Below are 23,045 nucleotides of genomic sequence, written 5' to 3' on the forward strand. Positions count from 1 at the left end.
CTACATATCTACCAAGTTTAGTAAAAATCCATATGGCGGTTAGGCCTAGATAAGAAATGAGCTCTCTAGCGCCCCCATTTTGTTTGATGGGGTCAATAATGGAGGGGTCCCCTCAGATTATGTGTGGTCATATGCCTACAAAGTTGCGTGGTGATGGGTGAAACCCTTGAGATGTTCTACACCTTTATGTGATGAGCCACGCCCTCCGCAATATTCATTGCCTTATAGAAGCTCAGTTTTAGGAAGTTTTCCAACTTTTGCCAAGAGGGAACTTTAGATATTGGTCCCTAGATTATGTTCACCCAGTTTCATGCAGATCGCTCAAACTTCCTAGGAAGAGATCCATTTGAAGTGTTTTTCAAAAAATTCAAAATGGCGGAGAATCTATATAAACGGAAGTTATGGGTTCTTGAGGCAAATGTGTTCCTCATGAGGAGCGGCATCTCTGTGCAAAGTTTCATGTCTCTACCACATACGGGGCATGAGATATGCCCATTCAAAGTTTGACATTTCAATGGGTTGCTATAGCGCCCCCCTTTGGCCAATTGATGTAATATTGCTTCATTGGCATCCTCCCATGACCCTCTACCACTGTGCCAAATTTCACATGGATTGACCAAGTCAGTGAAGAGAAAAATGTGGAACAGACATAGTAAAGATAAGATTATCATTGTTATTTTGAGAAAATTGTGCTTGAGTGTTTCCATTTCTGTTACTATGTACTTCTACTCCACGACATCTTGGAGGCAAATATTGTACTTCATACTGCACGACATCTTTTTTCATAACTTTAGTTACTTTGCAGATTAAGTGTGCGTACATTTCCATCAACAACAAAATGAAACCACTGGGTCTTCATATCCTTAGACGTACAGAGCTTTGGTTTGTACAGCCAACATCAGAGCAACTGGCGTGCTTTGCTCGTACCTTCGGTGTCTTTGATTTACTGGAGCTCGCCAATAAAACACCAAACTCAAGGCTTCAAAACAGGAGTCTGCAACCCAGTGGGTGACATCACCGTAACTATGTCCACTATTTATACAGTCTATGATGTCAAAATGATGTCACATGAGATCTTTTGAAGACATTGGATTTTGGTTACTTTACAACAGAACTGAAAACACACAAACTATCAACGTCATCTGTGGTCAGTATCCTGCCTCACACTGATGCTGGCATTAGACGTGTTGACATTGACTTCTGGTCGCCTGACGTCACAGCCTTAACTCAACCAAATATGAACATCTAACATCGCTGGTGGTCAAACAATATAAAGTATTCTGAAATGTCCCTTTCTGCATAATCAATACTTTGGATACTTGGAGTATTTTTTGATGCTGATACTTTTGTGTTTTTACTCAAATAAAACATTTAAATGCAGAACTTTTACTATTTTTTACAGTGTGTTTTTGGTACTTCCACCACTGGTCTTCCATGTGTGTGTGTGTGTGTATGTGTGGTTGATCAGGATCACATGACGCTGCAGTAAACAGATTCATGTTTACCAGATGGACACGTGTAAGGTCAGGAGCTGCCAACAGGAAGTTCCTTTTATGGAGGGTGACTCATCAGACGTGTGTGTGTGTGTGTGTGTGTGTGTGTGTGTGTGTGTGTGTGTGTGTGTGTGTGTGTGTGTGTTTGATGTGTTCAAAAATAATTTTAGTTCTTAGGATGATAAAAAAAAAAAATCAGAATTGAGAGCACATGTGGAGGTGAAGACACAGCAGTTATATGTAGGATAGTTATTTATTTACTGCATTTACTAATGTTTATGTTGTGCATTTAATATTAATGGTCGAATAACTAATATCTTTAATTGTTTTTAGGAGAATATTAATAACTGTAAAGTTTGTTGTGAGCAGCAGGACGGTGGTCGAGACAAACAGGGATAAAGGAGAGTGAATATTGGACGTATATCGAGTGGACACAAACACACAGACGCCTCATAAATCATCTTGTTGTTCTGCAGCTGCTGGAGGTGGAAACAAGAAGCTCAAGGTAAAGTGTCAGTCACAATTCCACCTTAAACTATAAGTAAACAAGTTTAAGGAATAAACTGAACTAACATCAGACACAATGTGTGTGTATGTGTTTTTTTCTCAGTGTAGTTGTTGTTTCCATGTTTACTGTAGTTTGTTGTTGACTGTCTGTCTTTCTGTCCACTGCTGCTGCTGCTGCAATGACCCACATCACCCTGTAGGGATCAATCAGGTTTAATATAACCCAGAGTGACTCCACACACACACACACACACACACACACACACAAACACACACACTGCCCAATGCTGCTGCAGAGATTTTACCAGGAAGTCAGAGCGATTCTGGGAAGTGAGGCTCAGACGGGATCAGAAAAGAAACAATCTGCAGGAGAAGAAAAAACTAAAAGACGAGTTTGTTTCCATCCTGACGACTGAGGACGAGGAAACAATACCTATATATACATATACACGTATATAAATACATAATATAATCCCAAAACTGTCTGGACAGTGTGTAAAATGTGAATAAATATATACAACTGTGTGACATCATCTTTTCTTTTAACACTCAGTTAGTAATCTGCAAAAGACCTTAAACGTGCACACTCTGCCGCCATGACTGTTTAAATGCCTTATTTCTGATCTTGTTTTAATTGAGTGTAAATGCTTTCAACTACACAGCTACACCTCAACATGTTTATCGTCCTGTATTACTGCGTTTAGCGATCGTATATTGCTGTTGGTGTTTGTTGTGTTGTATGATTTCATTTCTGTTTCGATGGTTCTTTGTTTGCTTATTGATCGTTTTAAATGTCTTTGAAAATGTGGATGTTCCTAAATTTATTTCCCAAGTCTGAAACAGGAAAAGTCTAAAAATGAAAGTGTATATTTTACAAAAGACAATAAAGTTTATCAGTTTGAACATTAAATATCTTTGTACTGTATTCAACTGAACAATTATTGCACTCTTTTTTTATTTACACTTCACACAGCGTCCCAACTTTTTTGGAAGTAGGGTTAGTGAAGCGGCTGTTGCTGCACATTTCTTTAAGATTATAAGAGAGAGAGAGAGAGAGAGAGGATGACATACAGCAGACAGCTGCAGGCTGGAGTTGAACCTGTTGTAAGGACAGTGCCTTTGTTCATGGGACACTCACCATAGCAACTGAACTACCAGGCACCTCTGCTGCACAGCTTTTTAAAAAACTTTTTAGATTTCAATGAATTATACTGACATTAGCCATGTTTGGTTTTTGTTTTTTTATCATCTGTACAACAGATAGTGTCATGTTGGTGGCGGAGTCCGCCAGTCTCGCCCTGTATACCTTTGTATGTCTTTATACGAGGGACTGACAGAAAATGCTGCAGAATGTGATCCATTTCTGTCAGTGTTTACTCTTCACTCGCCAATCAGAGCTGGATTAGCTTCACGCTAATGCTAACACCTCAGAACTACCAAAAACTGCAGTTCCTCTAACGGCCACTCAAGGCTGGCTCCGAAATAGAGTCAGTCCTCACAGACCTCCATATTAAAATGCCCAACTTCACAGCAGAAATGTTTACAGCCTGGTACAAAAACAGTTGTGGTCTCTGTAGCTAATTTCAACATTCACAACTGTATGGGGGGCGGTTTTTATTTCATTTTATTTTATTTTTTTTAATAACTCACCCGTTTACACTTAATTACGTCTCAAAGTTATGCATATTTGAGGGTGGTATCCGAGCTGGATTAGCTTCATGCTAATGCTAACACAATTCTTGCTGCCGCTGCCGCTTCACAGTAAAAGATTCATCAGGAGATACACAGTGAAGGGAGGGCTTTTATTGTGAAACAGCCACAGGAAATAGTGTATTTGTCTGCTATGAGCACATAAAGACATGATCGTTTTCACCGGATCAGTTTAAAGATGTTGATAGCAACTGACCGGCTTCCTTATTAAACAACTTCAGTTTGTTTGGCTGCACTGTAACAGAAACACCAGCTGCACAACCGCTGTTCACTGATGAACTAAGACTGAAATCTGAAGGATTACAACTTTAACCTGAATTTGATAAACCGTCCAGTTAGTTTCCATCACTGAATCTTCTTTCTTTAAAACCGAAACTGTTTTAAGATTATTTAAATAAAAATCGTAAATCTCACCTTTGTGTCGCTCCTCATCAGCTGCAGTAGAAGTGGTGTGCTCTGCTCTCCGACCAGAGGGGGGCAGCGCTGAGGTCAATACTGAAATCACAATCTGGACGACACGTTTATCGTTAGACTCTTGACTCGAATTAGGAAAAACACAAAAACATTTAGACTGGTGATGAGTCTAACGACACGATCTAACATCAACGTCCAGTTGGCAGATGTTCTGGAGCTTCCTACTGTATCACATGGTCTTCAACAGGAGATGTTGTACTTTTTACTGTGTACCTTTACTACATGAATCTGAGAATACTTGTGTACTTTTACTAAACGAATCTAAGAATACTTGTGTACTTTTACTACATGAATCTGAGAATACTTGTGTACTTTTACTAAACGAATCTAAGAATACTTGTGTACTTTTACTACATGAATCTGAGAATACTTGTGTACTTTTACTACATGAATCTAAGAGTACTTGTGTACTTTTACTACATGAATCTAAGAGTACTTTTGTACCTTTACTACATGAATCTGAGAATACTTGTGTACTTTTACTACATGAATCTGAGGATACTTGTGTACTTTTACTAAATCAATCTAAGAATACTTGTGTACTTTTACTACATGAATCTAAGAGTACTTGTGTACTTTTACTACATGAGTCTAAGAATACTTGTGTACTTTTACTACATGAATCTGAGAATACTTGTGTACTTTTACTAAAAGAATCTAAGAATACTTGTGTACCTTTACTACATGAATCTGAGAATACTTGTGTACTTTTACTACATGAATCTAAGAATACTTGTGTACTTTTACTACATGAATCTGAGAATACTTGTGTACTTTTACTACATGAATCTAAGAATACTTTTGTACCTTTACTACATGAATCTGAGAATACTTGTGTACTTTTACTACATGAATCTGAGAATACTTGTGTACTTTTACTACATGAATCTGAGGATACTTGTGTACATTTAATACATCAATCTAAGAATACTTGTGTACCTTTACTACATGAATCTGAGAATACTTGTGTACTTTTACTACATGAATCTGAGGATACTTGTGTACTTTTACTACATGAATCTAAGAATACTTTTGTACCTTTACTACATGAATCTGAGAATACTTGTGTACTTTTACTACATGAATCTAAGAATACTTTTGTACCTTTGCTACATGAATCTGAGAATACTTGTGTACTTTTACTACATGAATCTGAGGATACTTGTGTACTTTTACTACATGAATCTAAGAGTACTTGTGTACTTTTACTACATGAATCTGAGGATACTTGTGTACTTTTACTAAATCAATCTAAGAATACTTGTGTACCTTTACTACATGAATCTGAGAATACTTGTGTACTTTTACTACATGAATCTAAGAGTACTTGTGTACTTTTACTACATGAATCTGAGGATACTTGTGTACTTTTACTACATGAATCTAAGAATACTTGTGTACTTTTACTACATGAGTCTAAGAATACTTGTGTACTTTTACCACTGATAGTTTATAACCTGAAGTTTTGTCAGAGCAGTGAAACAATGAGACATTTCTGCAGGCGTCTCCCTCCGTCGGCAGCAGCCTTTAAATATTTGTCGAGTTTCCTGGAAGCAGCGAGGATATAAAGCTCAGTGTTCACAGTTTTCTCAGAAACTCACATGAGGACGTCCTCACTGCTGCTCCCAGTCACGCTCACAACTTTGACTTTTGTTTATCTGCATCTTAATTACAATGGTATTAAACTTCTATTAACTGTTATTAATTAACTTTAAATCTTTATTAGTCTAAGGTAAGAAGCTGTGGGAAAAGTTTCTTTGAGCATTACCCGCACAAAAAGAGATTTATACCGTTTTTATAACATTTAGGAATTATTGATTTATTCAGTTTAAGTTCAGTTAACACAATAAAAAACAAGAGGATAAACTTTCAAATTAAGGCATCTTAAAATGAGTCACAGTCTGGATTTACCTGATTACAGCTGTTGATTATGCCTTCACAATTTCAGCTCATATACAACTGAATACAAATCACATTGAAAGCTCTTTATAATCAGAAATTTTGTTCAAAATTAGTTAACAATATTTCTTGTATCATTAACAGATGAGAGATAAACGAATAAAAGTATAATTAATGTTCAGACAATTTAACTTCTTTCTTTAAATCTAAGATCCCTGCTTTTTGTCTCAATTCAGATTTTAATCTCAAACATGTGACTTAACTTTCAAAGTTTGGACTTTTATCTCAAGTTCCTGTCTTTATTTTTAAAATTTGAGATTTTTTTTTTTCATCTGAAATTTCTGACTTTATCTAAAATTGAATCTCAAATTCCTGACTTTGTTTTCAAAATTTGGATTTTTATTGTTAAATTTCTGATTTTATCAAAATTTCTAATTTTTAATACCAGATTCCTGAATTCACTCTCAAAGTTTGGACATTAAATCTAGGTTTACTGAATTTAATATCAAAATTCCTTTTTTTTAAATCTTAAATTCCTGTTGTCTCAAAAATTAACATTTTAAACATCAATTTCCTGACTTTATTTTCAAAATTCCGATTTTTAATCTCAGATTCCTGAATTTATCCTTAAAATTCAATTAAAAAAAGAAATCTTATTTACGAACAATCGTATTTATCTCAATTTCTTGACTTTATTTTCAAAACTATGACTTTTAATCTCAGATTCCCGACTTTTGTCTTAATATTTGGACTTCTTCACTCACATTCCGAATTTTGTTTTTCAAATTTGGACTTTTGGACTTTTTATTGCAAAGTTAAGATTATAAATCCCAGATTCCTGAAATAATTTGGAGTGAACATACTTCAACAAAATGCCAGAGATAAATCATTCAGGTTGAGTTCAGTACATCTGTTTGTCAGATATCTCAGATGATGAAGAGCCTAAAGGGTTAAAATGTCAAACCACAGTGAATTTGAGGGATATTTAACTTTAAACTTTATTTTCTTTAGTTAAATTTGAACTTTTACAAACTCTTCATCAAAAAAACTCACTGAAATTCACAAAGTGTTTCAATTTTGAGACAAAAACAAATAAACAGTTCAGCTCCAGTGCTGCTCTCACATCTCGTCAGTCCACCTTAAAAGCCTGGACACAGAAAGCTGATCCTCAGGAACTGTTGAGGAATTAATGAAGTACAGTGAGAGCAGCCATTGTTATTGTGTGTGTGTGTGTGTGTGTGTGTGCGTGTGCGTGTGCGTGTGTGCATGTGTGTTGTTGTTGAATGGCTTTCTGATAAAACCTAATCGCTGGCTTCAAGGAAAATGTGTGAAAGTCTGAAGTGTGAGGGAGACGGGATGTTCGAACAGGAAATAACCCGACAATGTTACAACAATGAAAGGCAAGAAGAAGTAACACATTTAGCCTTTGATTTAAAACAGATTTGAATAAAACTTGTTTAATAAAAGCAGGTGTTATTTAATTAAAATAGGCTGAGCCACATTTCTTTAGTCATGTTTTCACCCCAGGACTCTGTTTGTATTACTGCAAAACCTCACGCTGAGGGATTTTACCTCAAAATTCTGGTTTGAACCTTAATATTCAGACATTTTTCTCAAAATCTGTATTTTTATTCCACATTGACTCCTGATTTTTATCTTAAAATTCTGACTTAATTCTCTCAGTATGCCACCGTGTATCTTAAAAGTCAGACTTTCAACCTTATATTCCTGAAATCAATATCATAAGACAGACTTTTAATCTTTAATTCATCTTCATCTCAAAATTCAGAATCAATTTTCTCAGTATCCCAAATTTAATCTTAGAATTCTGACTTTTAATCAAGATTTCTGCCATTTATCTGTAAATTAGGGCCCATATTCACAAACATCCTCTCAGAGAGCTCCTAACTTAACCTAAACATTTTTAGTAAGGAGTCCTAGCTTAGGAGTGATTTAGGAAAGTTCTCAGAGCAGCTCTGAGCAAGGAAGGGACATGAACTTTTACCTCAGTGAGGAGGTGTGGTCGACTCTGTGGCTAGGTGTGATGCTTGGTTTTAACAGATGTGATTGGTTGTCAGAGACACACCTCTACGTGAGCCTGCAAGGTGAGGACACCCAGTGGAAATGAAATGAACTGCATCACAATATGAGTTTCCCAGATACATTGGTGTTGTGATCATTTTGTTTCTGGCGTTATTTTTTATTTCACTGGGTGGTAAATGTGTGTGTATCCCTAATGAGGTCAAACACACACATAATTCCTGCACAATCAAATCTGTAGCATCACAGTTCATTTCGGAGACACCACAGCGCTTGCTTCTCAAGTCCTGGCGCCCCCTTGCCACACACGTCCAAGAACTGCTCCGTACAACACCATCTGATCCCTCCAAGGTCGCCTGGGTCAAGGCACGGTGGAGGGACCAGTGGAGGTCAGCAGAACCATCAAGGCTCCACCACTACACTGAAGACCCTACAGATGTTCCCAGACGACCTTCAACCACCTGAGGACAGGCGTGGGACGCGTCGGGGCAGCAATGCAAAAATGGGGTTTGGTGGACAGTGCCAACTGCGAATGTAGGGATCCACTACAAACTGTGGAGCACGTAATAACCAGCGGCCCCAAACACAGGCCGCCGAATGGCGACTGGGGTCTAATTGACCTGGATGATGAAACACTGGATTGGCTTGCCTTAATGGAGCTGAAGGTTTTCAGACGTACGTCAGGAGAAGAAGTGTTTGGAGAATATTTCTCCAACCTAACTCGGGACAAATTAAACTCATGTCTCTTAAAGTCCTCTTCTCTGCTCCGAACTGTTTCACCCCAGGAGCACTTTTAAGGTCTAAGATGCTCTGTGAGTAACTTTATTTTTACAAGGACTTAGTCTTAACTTTAAGGGGAAATTCTAAAGACAACGGCACAATTCTAAGAACTTAATTAGAAATCCGTCACAAGGAGCAAGTCTCTGAACGAGGAAGCTTTGTGAATATGGCCCCCCGGATTTAAACCTTGAAAATCTGATCTTATTTTGAGGTTATGATTTAACAGATTAAAATCTTTTGCTCCGTAATAATAATCAGTTATCAGAGTCCTTGTTAAATTATGTAATGACATAAAAAATGTAAACGTCATCAGATGAAAATGTGATTAAAGCTTGATTTGATAAAAGAAGTGACTGTACACATGAATATAAGGGATCACATCAGGAACTCCAGGATGGACGGATGGACGTCAGCAGCCTGCAGACTCTGCATCAGCCTCTGCACTGTCGCTTTCTTCCCTTCACATCGTCTCCACTGAACCAGACCAGCCAGGACCGCCCCGTGAGTACTGAGCTGATGATCGGACCGACACCGGAACAGATCCTCCGCAGACAGACCCAAATCCATCAGGACCGCCTCCCACTCAGAGCCGAGCCGAGACGCCAGCCGGGACAAGTCCCGATCCGAAGGAACCTTCTGGAGAATCGAGTCGGGAACCCGCCAGACGTCTGCAGAGAGGATGAGGAACATTTTAGTGTATTCAGATCAGTGGGATTAAAATCAGAGTTTAGAGATTAAATCTGACTTTTAGCTCTAAATTTAGACTTTGATCTCAAAAATCAAAACTTCTGAAATTTTATTCCAAAATTAACTCTGAGAAAACTGACGATAACCTCAGAATTCAGATTTATGTAAAAGTATCATGATTTTTTTTCTCTCAAATTTTGGACTTTTTGGACAGAAATTTTAACTTTTTATTTAAAAATTTGGATATTAATCTTAGAATCGATTTTTACCTCAAGATTTAGACTTTGATCTCAAAGTCAAAACTTCTTGGCTTCAAAACTTTAATCCTGACTTTTAATTATGGTTTTTATCCCAGAATGTGTTCTGTTGGATTTATTTTTTCCTTTTATTTCATGATTCAGACTCTTATCTAAAAAGTCTTGAATTAAGAAATTTTAACTTTTATGAAATATGTGGATATTAATCTCAGAGTCCTGTCTTTTATCTCAAAATTCAGATTTTAATTTCAAAATTTCCATTCTTATATTAAAAGTCATATTAAAAAAAAATTAGACTTTAATCTCAGAATCTCAAATTTTACCTCAAAATTTAGACTGTCATAATTTTAAAATTCTGATTTTTATCTCAAATTTTCTCATTTTTAAAGTTTTAATTTTGCAAATTAGAGTTTTAGCTAACAATCTGACATTAATGTTCTGACTCAACACATTCTCACTCCGACCTCGTTAACGTTTGGTCGTTGACTTTCCACGTCCACATATGACGTCCAAGGTACCCTGGGTGTGTTGGTTGTTGATGTTCTGGGACGCCGTGTCAACTTCAGCCTGTTACATGCATTGTCTGTTTTCAAAATACACTTCTGTTTTCACAGGAAATGTACAGTTTGCATACAGTCTCTTTCAAAATAAAAGCACTACATCAGTACAACACTGTGAACTGACGTTTTCTTTCAACAACAAAAGCAGGTGGTTGGGTTTTTTGAAATAGGTACAGCGTTTGGCTTTAGAATCTCCGCTCCCCTGGCTGAAAGTCTGTGTTTGTTGGACACATCCACCTCCCCTCCCACCCGCCCTCATCCGGCTTTTGCCTTTTTGTTCTTGTCCCGCCACATTTCCCCCTGACGCAGCTGACAACTACAATGCGACCAGCCACGTATCATACCCAGGTTAAAGTGACGGCTTTTTTCATCAGTGCAAGAGTGCTAGATTTTGATGACTCGGGTTGTCCAGACAAATTTAAAAAAGACTTTGTTACTTAAAAAATGACTTTTGTCATTTGAAGACGTGACTTCTCTGAAAAACTTAAATGAGCTTTTTTTTTTTACTATTTTTTTTTTTTGATACTTAATAGACAAAATTATGATACAAATAATCAGCAAATAAACTGATAATGAACAGAGTCATTGGCTGCAGCCCCCGTCTCATTTATCACAGTGATGGATGTGAAACAGACGTTTCAAAATAATTCTACAGGATTTCAGCTTCTGTATAAACATTAAAAGTAAACTCTGGTACACAGAGGTGTTATGATATGAAGTGTAATGACTCAGCATTAAATTCAGTTTTGAAGCGGCAGCTGAGCGCCTCTAATAAAAGTCCAGATGTTGAGTAACAAACACGCCGAGGTTACGATCGGTGAAAAGCACTTCCTGTGTTACAGTGACCTAAAAGAAAAACACTGATTGCAACATGTTGACTGAAGACGAAGAGCTGGTAGTATTTTTTTCTTCTTTTGTTTTTGTTGATGCCGCCGTCCAATGAATGAAGACCAGGCGGTTCAACCCCCCGCTGACCAGTAGATACTGAGAGTTAAGGTCACAGCAGAGCCACAGTACAAATACAGTTTAGTATTAAAAGCTGCTGGAAACTTTCACAACAACAATCTGAATGTGTTGATGAGACGCTCGGAGGTTTTCTACAAATGTTTTTGTCTTTTTTTAGCATTTATTTTGATGAAAACTGTCATGTGAGATCTACATTCAGAGCTCAACATACAAATCAGATTATTATGAAAACAGGATTCAGAGTTTAATATCAGAGAAATAATAATATCAGAGTTTCACAGGAGGACAAACAAATGTCAGAAGTCCAACACATTGAGATAAAAGTCATTAATAAAGGTCAGGTTTAGAATCTTTAAGCCAGTATCTGAATGTTAAACTGAAATTAAATCTTAAGATATCGGTCCAACCTTTGAGATACAACTTTGAATTATATGGTTAAACTTTGATCTCAGGTTTATGAATTAATCCCAAAATTCAAAGTCTGAATTTTTAGGGATAAAAAGTCAGTTTGGAGAAAAAGCCACAAACCAGACAAACCAGTCTCACTCTGAAGTCGTCAAAATCGGCCGCTTAGGAAGTGACTTGTGGCGTCTTAAACGTTGGCATGATACGCAGTCAGTCACCGTTCTAGTTTAACAGCGCTCGGCGCTATCAAGGGGAAAGAAAGATTAGTCTCAATCAATCAGTTGATGTGAAACTCAAACATTTCTGCTTTTAGACCTTTGATTTGAACCATTTCCTGTCTCACATTAAAAGCTAACTGTAGCATCTGTTCAACCTGGATAATATTTTCCATGTTTTTGCATCTAAGTAGTCTGAGTGGGCGGAAGTTCGCTGCATAGATCAGCCTCTCATTGGGCGGAACGAGCCACCCGCTGAAGTCCCGCCCTACCACCTCCGGTTGTGTAGCAGTTTTCAACACGTCCTTTACTAACTTTTGCGGTGTTTGATCCTGCGGGGATGTAGCCATTTTTCTGCCATGGTTTGCGTCCCGTAGGCGATATTTTTGTGGGCGTGTTACACCAAAACCTGTTTCCCCCCGGCAATATTTTTGCAAGCGCACCGTTGCTGTGGCACCGCCCAGAACGATTGTGATTGGTTGAAAGAAATACAAGCAGCCGGGGCGTTTTTTTCTCCAATCTTAAAGTGAGAGTCGGCCCAGCCAGACGTTTCTTTTCTTGAGAAAGGTCTGGTGAGCGAGACTAGCATCTAAGTGACTAATACGAACACTAATTTTTTGAAATCAGTCCAATATTGAAGTGTTTGTTTTTGTCACTGACAGGCTCAGTTTGTTATTCTAAGTGTCTGACAACATCATGGAAAAGATCCCTACAGAGATAGACCTTTATGTTACTGAGTAAGGTCCTTTTTGTTTAACCAGAGACACAAAATCGACATTGTTAAACCCACCAGACTCCATTTAAATAAACAGTCATTTTAGTGTGTACAGAGGCAGCATGTCTTCACATCTAACTGGTGAATTAAGGGTTAATTTAAACTAAACCAGAGTTGGTGATTGTTGGAACAGCGGAGAGACGAACCAAGGCAATTCTTCTGAGTTTTATTTTTATTTCTGGTCAAACAAAAAGGATCTCACTCTTTAACTAAAGCTCTATCTCTGTAGGGATCCTTTCCATAATGTTTTCAGACACTTACAATAACAATCTGAGTCTGTCAGTGACAAAAACAAACACTTTTAGTGGACGTACATCGACAACATGAGAAAATAGGGTCCAGGATAAAAAAAGAACCCCCTACGAATCTTTTGGATTCTTCATAACTAGTGTCGCTTCAGCTTCTAATTATATAATCATATTGTCATGATGAGATTTCACCTCATGTTAATTCAGTGTTTGGAATTTAGTGTAATATTTACATATGAGTGGTTTTGTTTGGTAGAAGTTTTTTTGTTCTTTGCTACTTCCTGATTCTAATATAATTTGGTTGTTTTGTGTGTAAGTGATTCATCTGTTGTCTTTTATGTTTGGTGTGGACTACAGGAAGAGAAGCTGACGCTCTGCATGGTTAATAAAATATAAACACTGATAAATAAACAATGAACGCTCCTCTTTGAGTCAGCTGAAGCCAGACAGCCTTCAACACGTCTGAATAAATCCTCCTTGTTAACCTGTTTCAGCTCCTCTGACTCACTCTGGAGGAAAAACGTCAGCTGGAAAAAATGAACTCAGAGTTTTTTAAAACCTGAAAGAGCTCCTAACTTCAGAGGGCGGGAGGTGGAGGGTGTGTTCACGGGCAGGGAGCGTGATCTGAAACATCCGGCTCTGCAGCTTTAAGAGAGAGCGAGAGAGAAAGACGCTGCTGCTGCCAAGATTCCTGGAAAGCAAGAGGCAGCAACACAAGGAGGAGGAGGAGGGAGGCCCAGGCTGGAAAACAAGCACTCCCATCCTCCTCCTCCTCCTCCTCCTCCTCCTCGCCTCACCTCTCTGAAGGTGTGTCAGACCTACAAACAGTGCCTGCAGCAGCCGACACACCTGCAGCTCACCTGAGAAACACAGAGTGAACTCCACTCATCGTAAACAGTGTGTGTGTGTGTGTGTGTGTGTGTGACGTCAGTCAGAGGAGCAAACATCACACTCCGACTTCAGTCTTTAATTTAGAAATGTGGTGTAATCTGCATTTGATCTTCCTGCACTGCATAAAAATCCTCTTGTTTTTTTAAAACAATTAAACTTGTTTCTTAGAATTCACACGTTCCTTGATTCAGAGCAGCTGTTATTTGTCTGACGCACGATTCCTGGAAAACTTCCTGGAACTTTGAAGCTGTTCTGAGAATAATCACACCTCACTGATATGATTGTAAATACGCGTCTGTAACTGATTAATCGTCGGCTACGGTGACATGCACACCAATACTCCCCTCTTATTCTGAATATGACATTATTCTGAATTTGATGCAGGTATTCCAAAATATTCCAAATCAGGCCTTCTCCTGGATTTAGCATATTCTGCCTGAGGCATGTGGGACATGTCGATATTATCATTACCAGGACATGTATGCAGCTGATTGGGGATATGTGTCTCACTTGGGGTTTTTACCCTAATTTATGACGCTTGTCTGGCCACGGTCGGCTGTGCTGTCATGGATACGTTATACACAAACTAACTCGCCAACAGTTTGCAGTGAAAAACAGAAGAAACACACCTACTTTAATCATTATGACGGGTTTGGATATCAACAGGTTTTTGGATATGTGCAAATAAAAAGGTGGCAGAAGGAAGGAAAGATGGACGCTGAGCTCACACCGTCCAACAAGTCTACAAACAGTACAAAAGACATGCACATCCCAACGTCCAGTGGAGTGGGTGCTGGACCAAAGAAACATCTGGCGAGGTGAAAAACATACAAAGGTGCGGACACACCAAACCGACATCAAAGAACTAGCGGCGATGAAAGCCAACTGTTGCGTCGCCTCACGTCGCCTCACGTCGCCCTGTGTCAGTTGCATTTGAACACACTACACGGACTACATCCGACGGCCAAGTAGCACGTACGTTCAGCGCCTGCGTGAGAGAGAGCGGAGTGAGAGAGTGGTACATCCTGTCAGCCAAGGGGTTTCCTATCTGTGCAGCCGAGCACTGCAGCACCTCCACGGACTATTACATCCAGACGGTCCCGGTGTTTCCTCCGCAGGCTCCACTTCACTCAGCTGCCCAATAAACCTGCTGCTTCTTCCCACTTTAACCTGAATAACAAACCAGGGCTCGGTGCTCCGGTTGGATCCAAACGGAGAGCCGGGGCTAGCTCAGAGACTAGCAGAGGCTAACTGGCTGTGCTTCCCTCCGGTCATGCTGCGGCTAACGCTCCGCTAGCCGCTCCCAGCTAGCTCCGGTTTGTTATTCAGGTTAAAGTGGGAAGAAGCAGCGGGTCTGTGGGGCAGCTGAGTGAAGTGGAGCCTGAGGAGGAAGCACCGGTTAGCCCCGGTTTCACTACAGGCAGATTCACTCGCTACAGGGGCGAGGAAATAAAACCTGAACAGCCAATCAGAGCGATCTCTCTCGCCGACAAGCTCCGCTGCCGATTCAACATGCTAAATCGGCCAAAAAGCCGCCGCCGCCGGTGCAGGACACACCGCAAAAACTAGGCCGACAGACGCTCACTGACGGCCCGACTTTTGATGGCCGACCGTCAGCTTGGTGTGGCAGGGCCTTAAGTCCGCACACCAAGTATCTCCTGTTTAGCATTTTAATGCAGAGTGATGTTTCGAGCCACACAGCTCTTCCTCAGACTTCTGTTGCATGACAGAAAGACGCCATCTTAAACACTCACATCGTACCAAAGCAACTTCTGAAATATGTATAATGGAAAAATACCAGCACATCCCACACACACACACACACACACACACACATACATATATATATATATATATATATATATATATAATTTTACAAAATTATCTAGTTAAGTACCCAGTGGTAGGAAACAAAGCAAAGAAACAAAACGACAAGCGACTCCAGCTGTTCCGCTTTTTCTAATTTTGACGTATTAAACAGCACTTTAGGGAGCATTATCAGAGCATGCATGGCTGCACGTAAATGGGAATATTAGTGGAATATTTATTTTCATTTGCCATGTAAACAGTTTAGTAGGAATGAGGGGAAGTAATTTGTGCATGTGAATCTCACAAGTCTGATTCTACCTAAACATCTGGGTTTAAAGCTCAGATTAATCTGCTCAAATCACTACTTTTTTTGCAAAATCTACTCTCACTATTTTCACTTTTAACTAAATTTTTGAAGTTTAATCTTAAAATTTTGACCTTTGGCACAGAATCTGGTCTTAAATGTCAGAATTATGACTTTTTTTTCCTCTAAAATATCTCACTTTTTTTTAAGTTTAATTTCATTTTCACAATCAAAACTTGCATCTCAAAATTTTGACACTGATGTTTACATTTTTTTCTCAAATGTATGACTCATCTAAAAAACATATTTATCTCAAAGTTTTAAATCTTGAATCTGAATTTCTTCTTCTAATTTCTCACATGTTCAAAATGTCTTATTTCATGGTCCTAACATTTATCTCAAAATCTCAATGATAATTTCATGATTATTCAATTTTTTTATACTTTTGTTTTTAAGAACAATTGCAGGAATTTGACTTTACAACAAATTATGGATATTTTCAGATTTTTTTTTTTTTTACTTTAAAGTTTGTGTCAGAGACAAAACTGTTAACAACTTCCTCTGTTTCATTTTCTTTCCTCTCATCTGGACAGCGGTGGTCTGATATTTCAAATAAAGAACATTAATTATGTCATTAATAAAGGGTGATAAGGGTCAAACTTTTAAGCGTCATCTATAAAAATAAATTTCTCAAACTTCTGACTCCCTCTCACATCTAAAGACAATCCAAGTTTTTTGTCACACACTGTAAAATTTCACAAACATTGGGGATCTCGCAGGGTCGTTATGTACAAGACTACAACTAGATTCCTTTTGTCAGGATGAGAAATGCACCACAACTCCAGCAAAACTCACTCCGGAAATTCGTCCACGACAACGAAACTGCTTGAGAAGTCGTTTGGGGCAGCAGTATGGAGACATTTTGGAGGAGTGTTTGTGAAGTGGAGACCTTCACCCATCCTCACACCAGCACAGGGCGGAGTAGATATTGGGTGAATTGTCATTTTTGGGTGAACTATCATTTTATGTTATGTAACCTTACATAAAAACAGCACTGACATTTGTCTCCTGGCTGTAAGTCTGAGGCTCTGACCATCAAATAAAAAGATGAAAAGAAAGATGTGAGTGGCTGCTACCCTTGATGATTACACCAGCGTGTCGTACAACTGCGGCGGAGAAACTTTTAAAATTCTGCAGATGGAGCTTGAGGCGGAATGAGGGAGTTTTTGACGAGCAGTGGGCGTCTCCTCTAAACCACCTCCCACGTCCCTCAGGCTCTGTGATGTGCTCGAGTCCATCTCTGCTGTCACATGTTAAAATACTGTTGTTGTTGTTCTCATCGTGACCTCTGAACTTTCATTTCCTTTAAACAAACGAAATAAACAAACTTCTTCCGAGAAACTTAATTTCTGCTACAGAGAGAAAACTTCTCTTTGTCTTGTTTCAGGGGGCCAACGCTCCTGGGAAAAATCCCTAAAATTACACAGTTCTGAGAATTATAACTATTTCTATTTTGGGTCTATAAATGATATAATTAAAGGGGAATTACACCAACTTTTTACCCCCAGTGTTACTTTCAGACTGACGATGGCTCAACTATAAACTCTGTGGGATTTACTGACAATAACAGAATAATTAAATAGTCACAGGCTGATCCTGTAACCACGACCACCAACCTGAGCCAGACCTCAGTCATATTAATCTGTATTATAACAGTGATTTCTTCTAGACGGCACAAACCTGCTGACAGACTTGTGTGGGTCTAAATCTTTAACAACTGGTCAATTATTTAATAAGTCAATCAACAAAAAGTTAATCAACAACTTTTTTAATTATCAAATAATCTGTTTAGTCATGGGAAAAAAAAGATAGAAAACATTTGCAGTTTCCAGCTTCTCAGATATGAAAGTAGACTTTTCAATTTAATTTTATTTTATTTATTCATATATTTATTTATTTTTTGAGTTTTGAAAAGACACATTTGAAGACGTGACTTTGGTTTTTTAGGAAATTATAATATTTCAAAAACTATTTTGTGGCATTTAATAGACAAAACGATTGATCCAATCCTACAGTAATGTTGTTTAATTGAGAGAACATGAGTAACAAGACTCTGTAAAAGAAGTTTCTGCTGATTTTTAGTTGGGTTTTATGATTTTTGTCACAGCTATGCACCAGGACAACTGTTATTGATGGTGGTTTTTATGTGTTTTAACAGTCTCTGTAGTCCACTTGGTCATTTAGTCCAGGTTTAACAAGTCTCCGTGCAGTGGTTTCTGAGCCTGACCTGGACTTGCAGTTTGCTGTCTGGATGGAAAACTGGCAGCGAAATGTTCTAATAAACTGACTCAAAGGTTTCACACATAGAAATAAAGGTTTTAAATAGACTCTGTGTCGATGCAGTCCAGGTTTAATGGTGTCTCATCCAGATCTGAACCTGACAGAAAATAAGCCAGGACATCCTCTGTTTTTGTCTTTTTTAACTAATAAAATACAACTAAATAAAAATTACATACTCTCACACTCCCTTTTAAACACACTTTACAGCAGGGGTGTCAAATATACGGCCCGAGGGTCAACACTGGCTCACCAAAGGGACCAATCCGGCCCACTACATGACTTTGCACACCTAATACTGAGTACAGCTGTGAAGGCTGAGAGCTGCAGCTTTCAAGATGAAGATAAATAAGTATCTTACTTTATGTAAATGCTGCTTGAGAGGCTTATCCACCCCGACCAGAACACGGTTCTCTGAAAATACACTAATACTTACTGTGGTCATATTAAAGATATTGAACATTGTGCAAAATATCATCAACCCTACAGCTATGATACAGTCTGGATGAGCACCAATTTCCTGATGTTAAATTCAGACAAAACTGAAGTTATTGTTCTTGGCCCCAAACAACTCAGAGACTCTTTATCTGATGACATAGTTTCTCTAGACGGCATTGCTCTGGCCTCTAGCACTACCGTAAGAAACCTCGGAGTAACATTTGATCAAGATTTGTCTTTTAATTCTCATTTAAAGCAACGGACTGCATTTTTTCATCTGCGTAATATTGCGAAAATTAGGCCTATCCTGACCCGAAAAGATGCAGAAAAATTGGTCCACGCTTTTGTTACCTCTAGGCTGGATTACTGTAACTCCCTATTATCAGGTAGCTCTAGTAAGTCCTTAAAAACCCTCCAGCTAATTCAGAATGCAGCAGCACGTGTACTAACAGGAACTAAGAAACGAGATCATATCTCTCCTGTTTTAGCTTCTCTGCACTGGCTCCCTGTAAAATCCAGAATTGAATTTAAAATCCTACTGCTAACTTATAAACCTCTAAATGGTCAAGCTCCGTCATATCTTAGAGAGCTCATAGTGCCATATTATCCCACCAGAACACTGCGCTCTGAGAACGCAGGGTTACTCGTGGTCCCTAAAGTCTCCAAAAGTAGATCAGGAGCCAGAGCCTTCAGCTATCAGGCTCCTCTCCTGTGGAATCATCTTCCTGTTACGGTCCGGGAGGCAGACACCGTCTTCACATTTAAGACTAGACTTAAGACTTTCCTCTTTGATAAAGCTTATAGTTAGGGCTGGCTCAGGCTTGTCCTGTACCAGCCCCTAGTTAGGCTGACTTAGGCCTAGTCTGCCGGAGGACCCCCCCCATAATACACCGGGCCCCTTCTCTCTCTCTCTCTCTCTCTCTCTCTCTCGTATTCTATTACTGCATCTTGCTAACTCGGCCATTCTGCATGTCACTAACTCGGCTTCTTCTCCGGAGCCTTTGTGCTCCACTGTCTCTCAGATTAACTCATATCACAGCGGTGCCTGGACAGCGTGACGTGTGGTTGTGCTGCTGCCGTGGTCCCGCCAGATGCCTCCTGCTGCTGCTGCCATCATTAGTCATTAGTCATACTTCTTCTGTTATTATACACATATGATTATTGTCACACATGTATACTGCCAGATATTAATACATACTTTCAACATATTGTACCACAGTAGCCAGAACTATAACTATAATATTATTACTTTCAACAATGTTGTTGTAAGCTACTGTCATTACCTGCATCTCTCTCTGTCTCTTTCTGTCTCATTGTGTCATGTGGATTACTGTTAATTTGTTATGCTGATCTGTTCTGTACGACATCTATTGCACGTCTGTCCGTCCTGGAAGAGGGATCCCTCCTCAGTTGCTCTTCCTGAGGTTTCTACCGTTTTTTCCCCGTTAAAGGGTTTTTTTGCGGAGTTTTTCCTGATCAGCTGTGAGGGTCATAAGGACAGAGGGATGTTGTATGCTGTAAAGCCTGTGAGGCAAATTGTGATTTGTGATATTGGGCTTTATAAATAAAATTGATTGATTGATTGATTGATTGATAACTTTAAATATGTAAATGCCATGGTTTGTGAGGCAGGTGATATCTTAACCTGCTTGTCAATAGGTTCCACTCTAGTTTAGCGTGGTGATGCCAGCATTACTGCAAAAGAGTGGTCAATTATTTACTAAGTCAATCAACAAAAGTTAATCAAATATTCTGTTTAGTCATTAAAAAAATAGAAAACATTTGCAGCCTCTCAGATGTGATGATTAGACTTTTTATGTCACAGAAAAGTGAATTATTTTATTTTATTTTAATTTGTTTTTTTAATTTATTTTATTTTATTTTATTTATATATATATTTATTTATTTATTGAGTTTTGAAAAGTCACATTTGAAGACGTGACTTTGTTTTTTGGGAAATTATAATATTTCAAAAACTATTTTGTTGCATTTAATAGAAAAAAATATTTATCCAATAGTCTAAAAACATGTATGAAAATGTAATGACAGCGAGTAACTTGGAAAAACTGAGACATAAAGTTGAAATTGCACTTTTTTTGTAAGATATCTCGGGTTGCTCATCATCTGTTATTAAACAAATACATGTTTTTAAATACTTGTACTTCTTTATGCTAAAAGAAAATGAAAAATGTGAAGGTTGTTATTATTATCTAGGTTATTCTGCAGTGGTTTTATGCCTAAAACTGGGTTTAAAACAATCTTGTTAATCTATCTTAGATTTGACAGTCTAAGTATGATGGGTTTTTTTTAAATCTAGGCCTTGTTTTATGTGGTCTGGATAAAAAAAAATACAGTTAAATTCTCCTTTTTCTGTTTTTACAAACATAATACCACAAAATAAAGTTTTCCCCTTTTTTCCCCACAAACAAAACACGTCTAAATTAAGGCTTAAAATATCTGAATCTGGTTTTTACACAATCTGTAGAGTCTCCATGTTGATCTGGCTCAGGTTTGACAAGTCTCAGTATAGTAATTTTTGATGTAGACCTGGATGTATGTGGTCTAGATGGAGACAGATCAGTCAAATCTGTTTTATGTTCTGCTTTTTCACACTGAACAAACCTGAAAATGAGTTTTAAAAAGATTAAGACTTTGGCTATGATGCAACTGCTGAGGTGCTGATGCTGTCAGGTGTGTCTACGGGTCTGGTCTCACCTGTTGAGCTGGCTCCAGGTCCAGGTCCAGGTGTCTGCAGCTCCAGCAGCAGTTTGTCTCTGACCCAGCTGAACTCCTCCAGAGACCGCAGAAACGAGTCAAAGGCCCGGGGCCCGCGGCTCGGCAGGATGTCCAGCAGCTTCAGACACTTCTGTCTGTTGGTGGGCTGAGACTCGACGTCCTCCACCTGAGCCTCCGTTAAAATGTTCTCCTGGTACAGAAACGGAACGATGGTGTCACTGACCAGCAGCTGCCCGGACAGCTCCAGCCGGTGTGTCCGCAGCAGAGCTCTGTGGACCGGGTCCATTTAGAGGAGCTGAGAGTCCGAACTACTCCTGCTAATCATACTTAATTCATCATCAACTAACTTCAGTTTTCATCATTAAAACTAGTCGCCTCACAGCTACAAGTCCTGTCAACTATGGTTTGTTCAATGTTATTGTGTCCGACTAGAAACACGCCAGCGGAACCATTGTTTTACTAACGCTGAACGCTTAAATTTCATTTGAGATTTTTTTCACATCTAAAAATCTTTTAATTTAACGCAAGCCTTTAGAAAACAAATTTAATGTAGAAAATAAGTGTGGACCCCTCTTTAATTCGGCATACGTGTAATACACCAAGTATCGCCATTTTGTGGGAAAATCTAACTTCTCTAAATCTAAGGTGGTGGACAGGAGCTACTAAACTGTCACGAATGCGAAAATAAGAGTTTTGTATGAAAACAGTGCTGCTTGATCGATAATATATATCCCGAATTTACCACAAGAATCTACACTTTCCGCCAGGCTCATCTTTAATATCATATTAAGTATTAATATTTAACGACTAAAGAGAAATCATATAACTTTGAGTTTTTACAATGGCGTTTGGCTGAATGGTCTCCAAACAGCAGTCAACGAATCGTGTTTTGGCTAGAGCAATTCAACCGAATTTATATCAACTACATTTCTTATATCTTCACGGTTTCACATTCAGTTTGGCATACATTTGATACATCAAACCCAGCGTATTAAAATAATAAACAATTGTTTAGTACTGACTGACGTTATGTCTTGTTCGTGCAGTCCTCTTCCCGTCGTGGGCAATGACGTTAGCTAACAAACAGCATGAGCTAATGCTAAAATTAATATTATTATTAATGTGAAGGCTGCTTCTTTAATAACATCTATGCCGAATTCACCAAAAGACTCCTAAAATACCACTAAAGTAAATATTTTTGTTCTACCAGGTGATTATAGTTTTCAAATTATCAATTAATCTTAAACTTCACAGATTTACCTATGGAGTCCGGCTCCATGGTATCCATACAGCAAGCAACATACGTGTTGTGGCGAGCACAATTGAATAGACTCAATGACAGCATAATTTATAAGATTATTAGGAACTGATACTCAACTCGGCGTGCAGTGAATACATCTAATAATATTATTTACATGAAGAACAAATAAGATTTTGTACCGAGTCCCCTGCTTTCACGTTAAGGGCAGTGGCTGGCAAACAGTGTGGTTTGCATTAAATTTATTTTTACATGA

The 23,045-nt window shown here is 38.6% G+C and overlaps 1 protein-coding gene across 1 annotated transcript; it reads right to left on the reverse strand.

Moving 5' to 3' along the window:
- Positions 1 to 6,011: 6,011 nt before the first annotated feature.
- Positions 6,012 to 22,612, reverse strand: cradd (CASP2 and RIPK1 domain containing adaptor with death domain). The gene is made up of 2 exons (XM_049567296.1): positions 21,511 to 22,612; positions 6,012 to 9,571 (listed from the first exon to the last, which is right to left on the reverse strand). The coding sequence occupies exons 1-2, from the start codon at positions 21,815 to 21,817 to the stop codon at positions 9,279 to 9,281; spliced, it is 600 nt and encodes a 199-aa protein (XP_049423253.1). The 5' UTR covers positions 21,818 to 22,612; the 3' UTR covers positions 6,012 to 9,278.
- Positions 22,613 to 23,045: the final 433 nt, after the last annotated feature.

The sequence above is a fragment of the Epinephelus fuscoguttatus genome, linkage group LG22 (assembly GCF_011397635.1).
Source record: "Epinephelus fuscoguttatus linkage group LG22, E.fuscoguttatus.final_Chr_v1".
Classification (NCBI taxonomy): Eukaryota; Metazoa; Chordata; class Actinopteri; order Perciformes; family Serranidae; genus Epinephelus; species Epinephelus fuscoguttatus.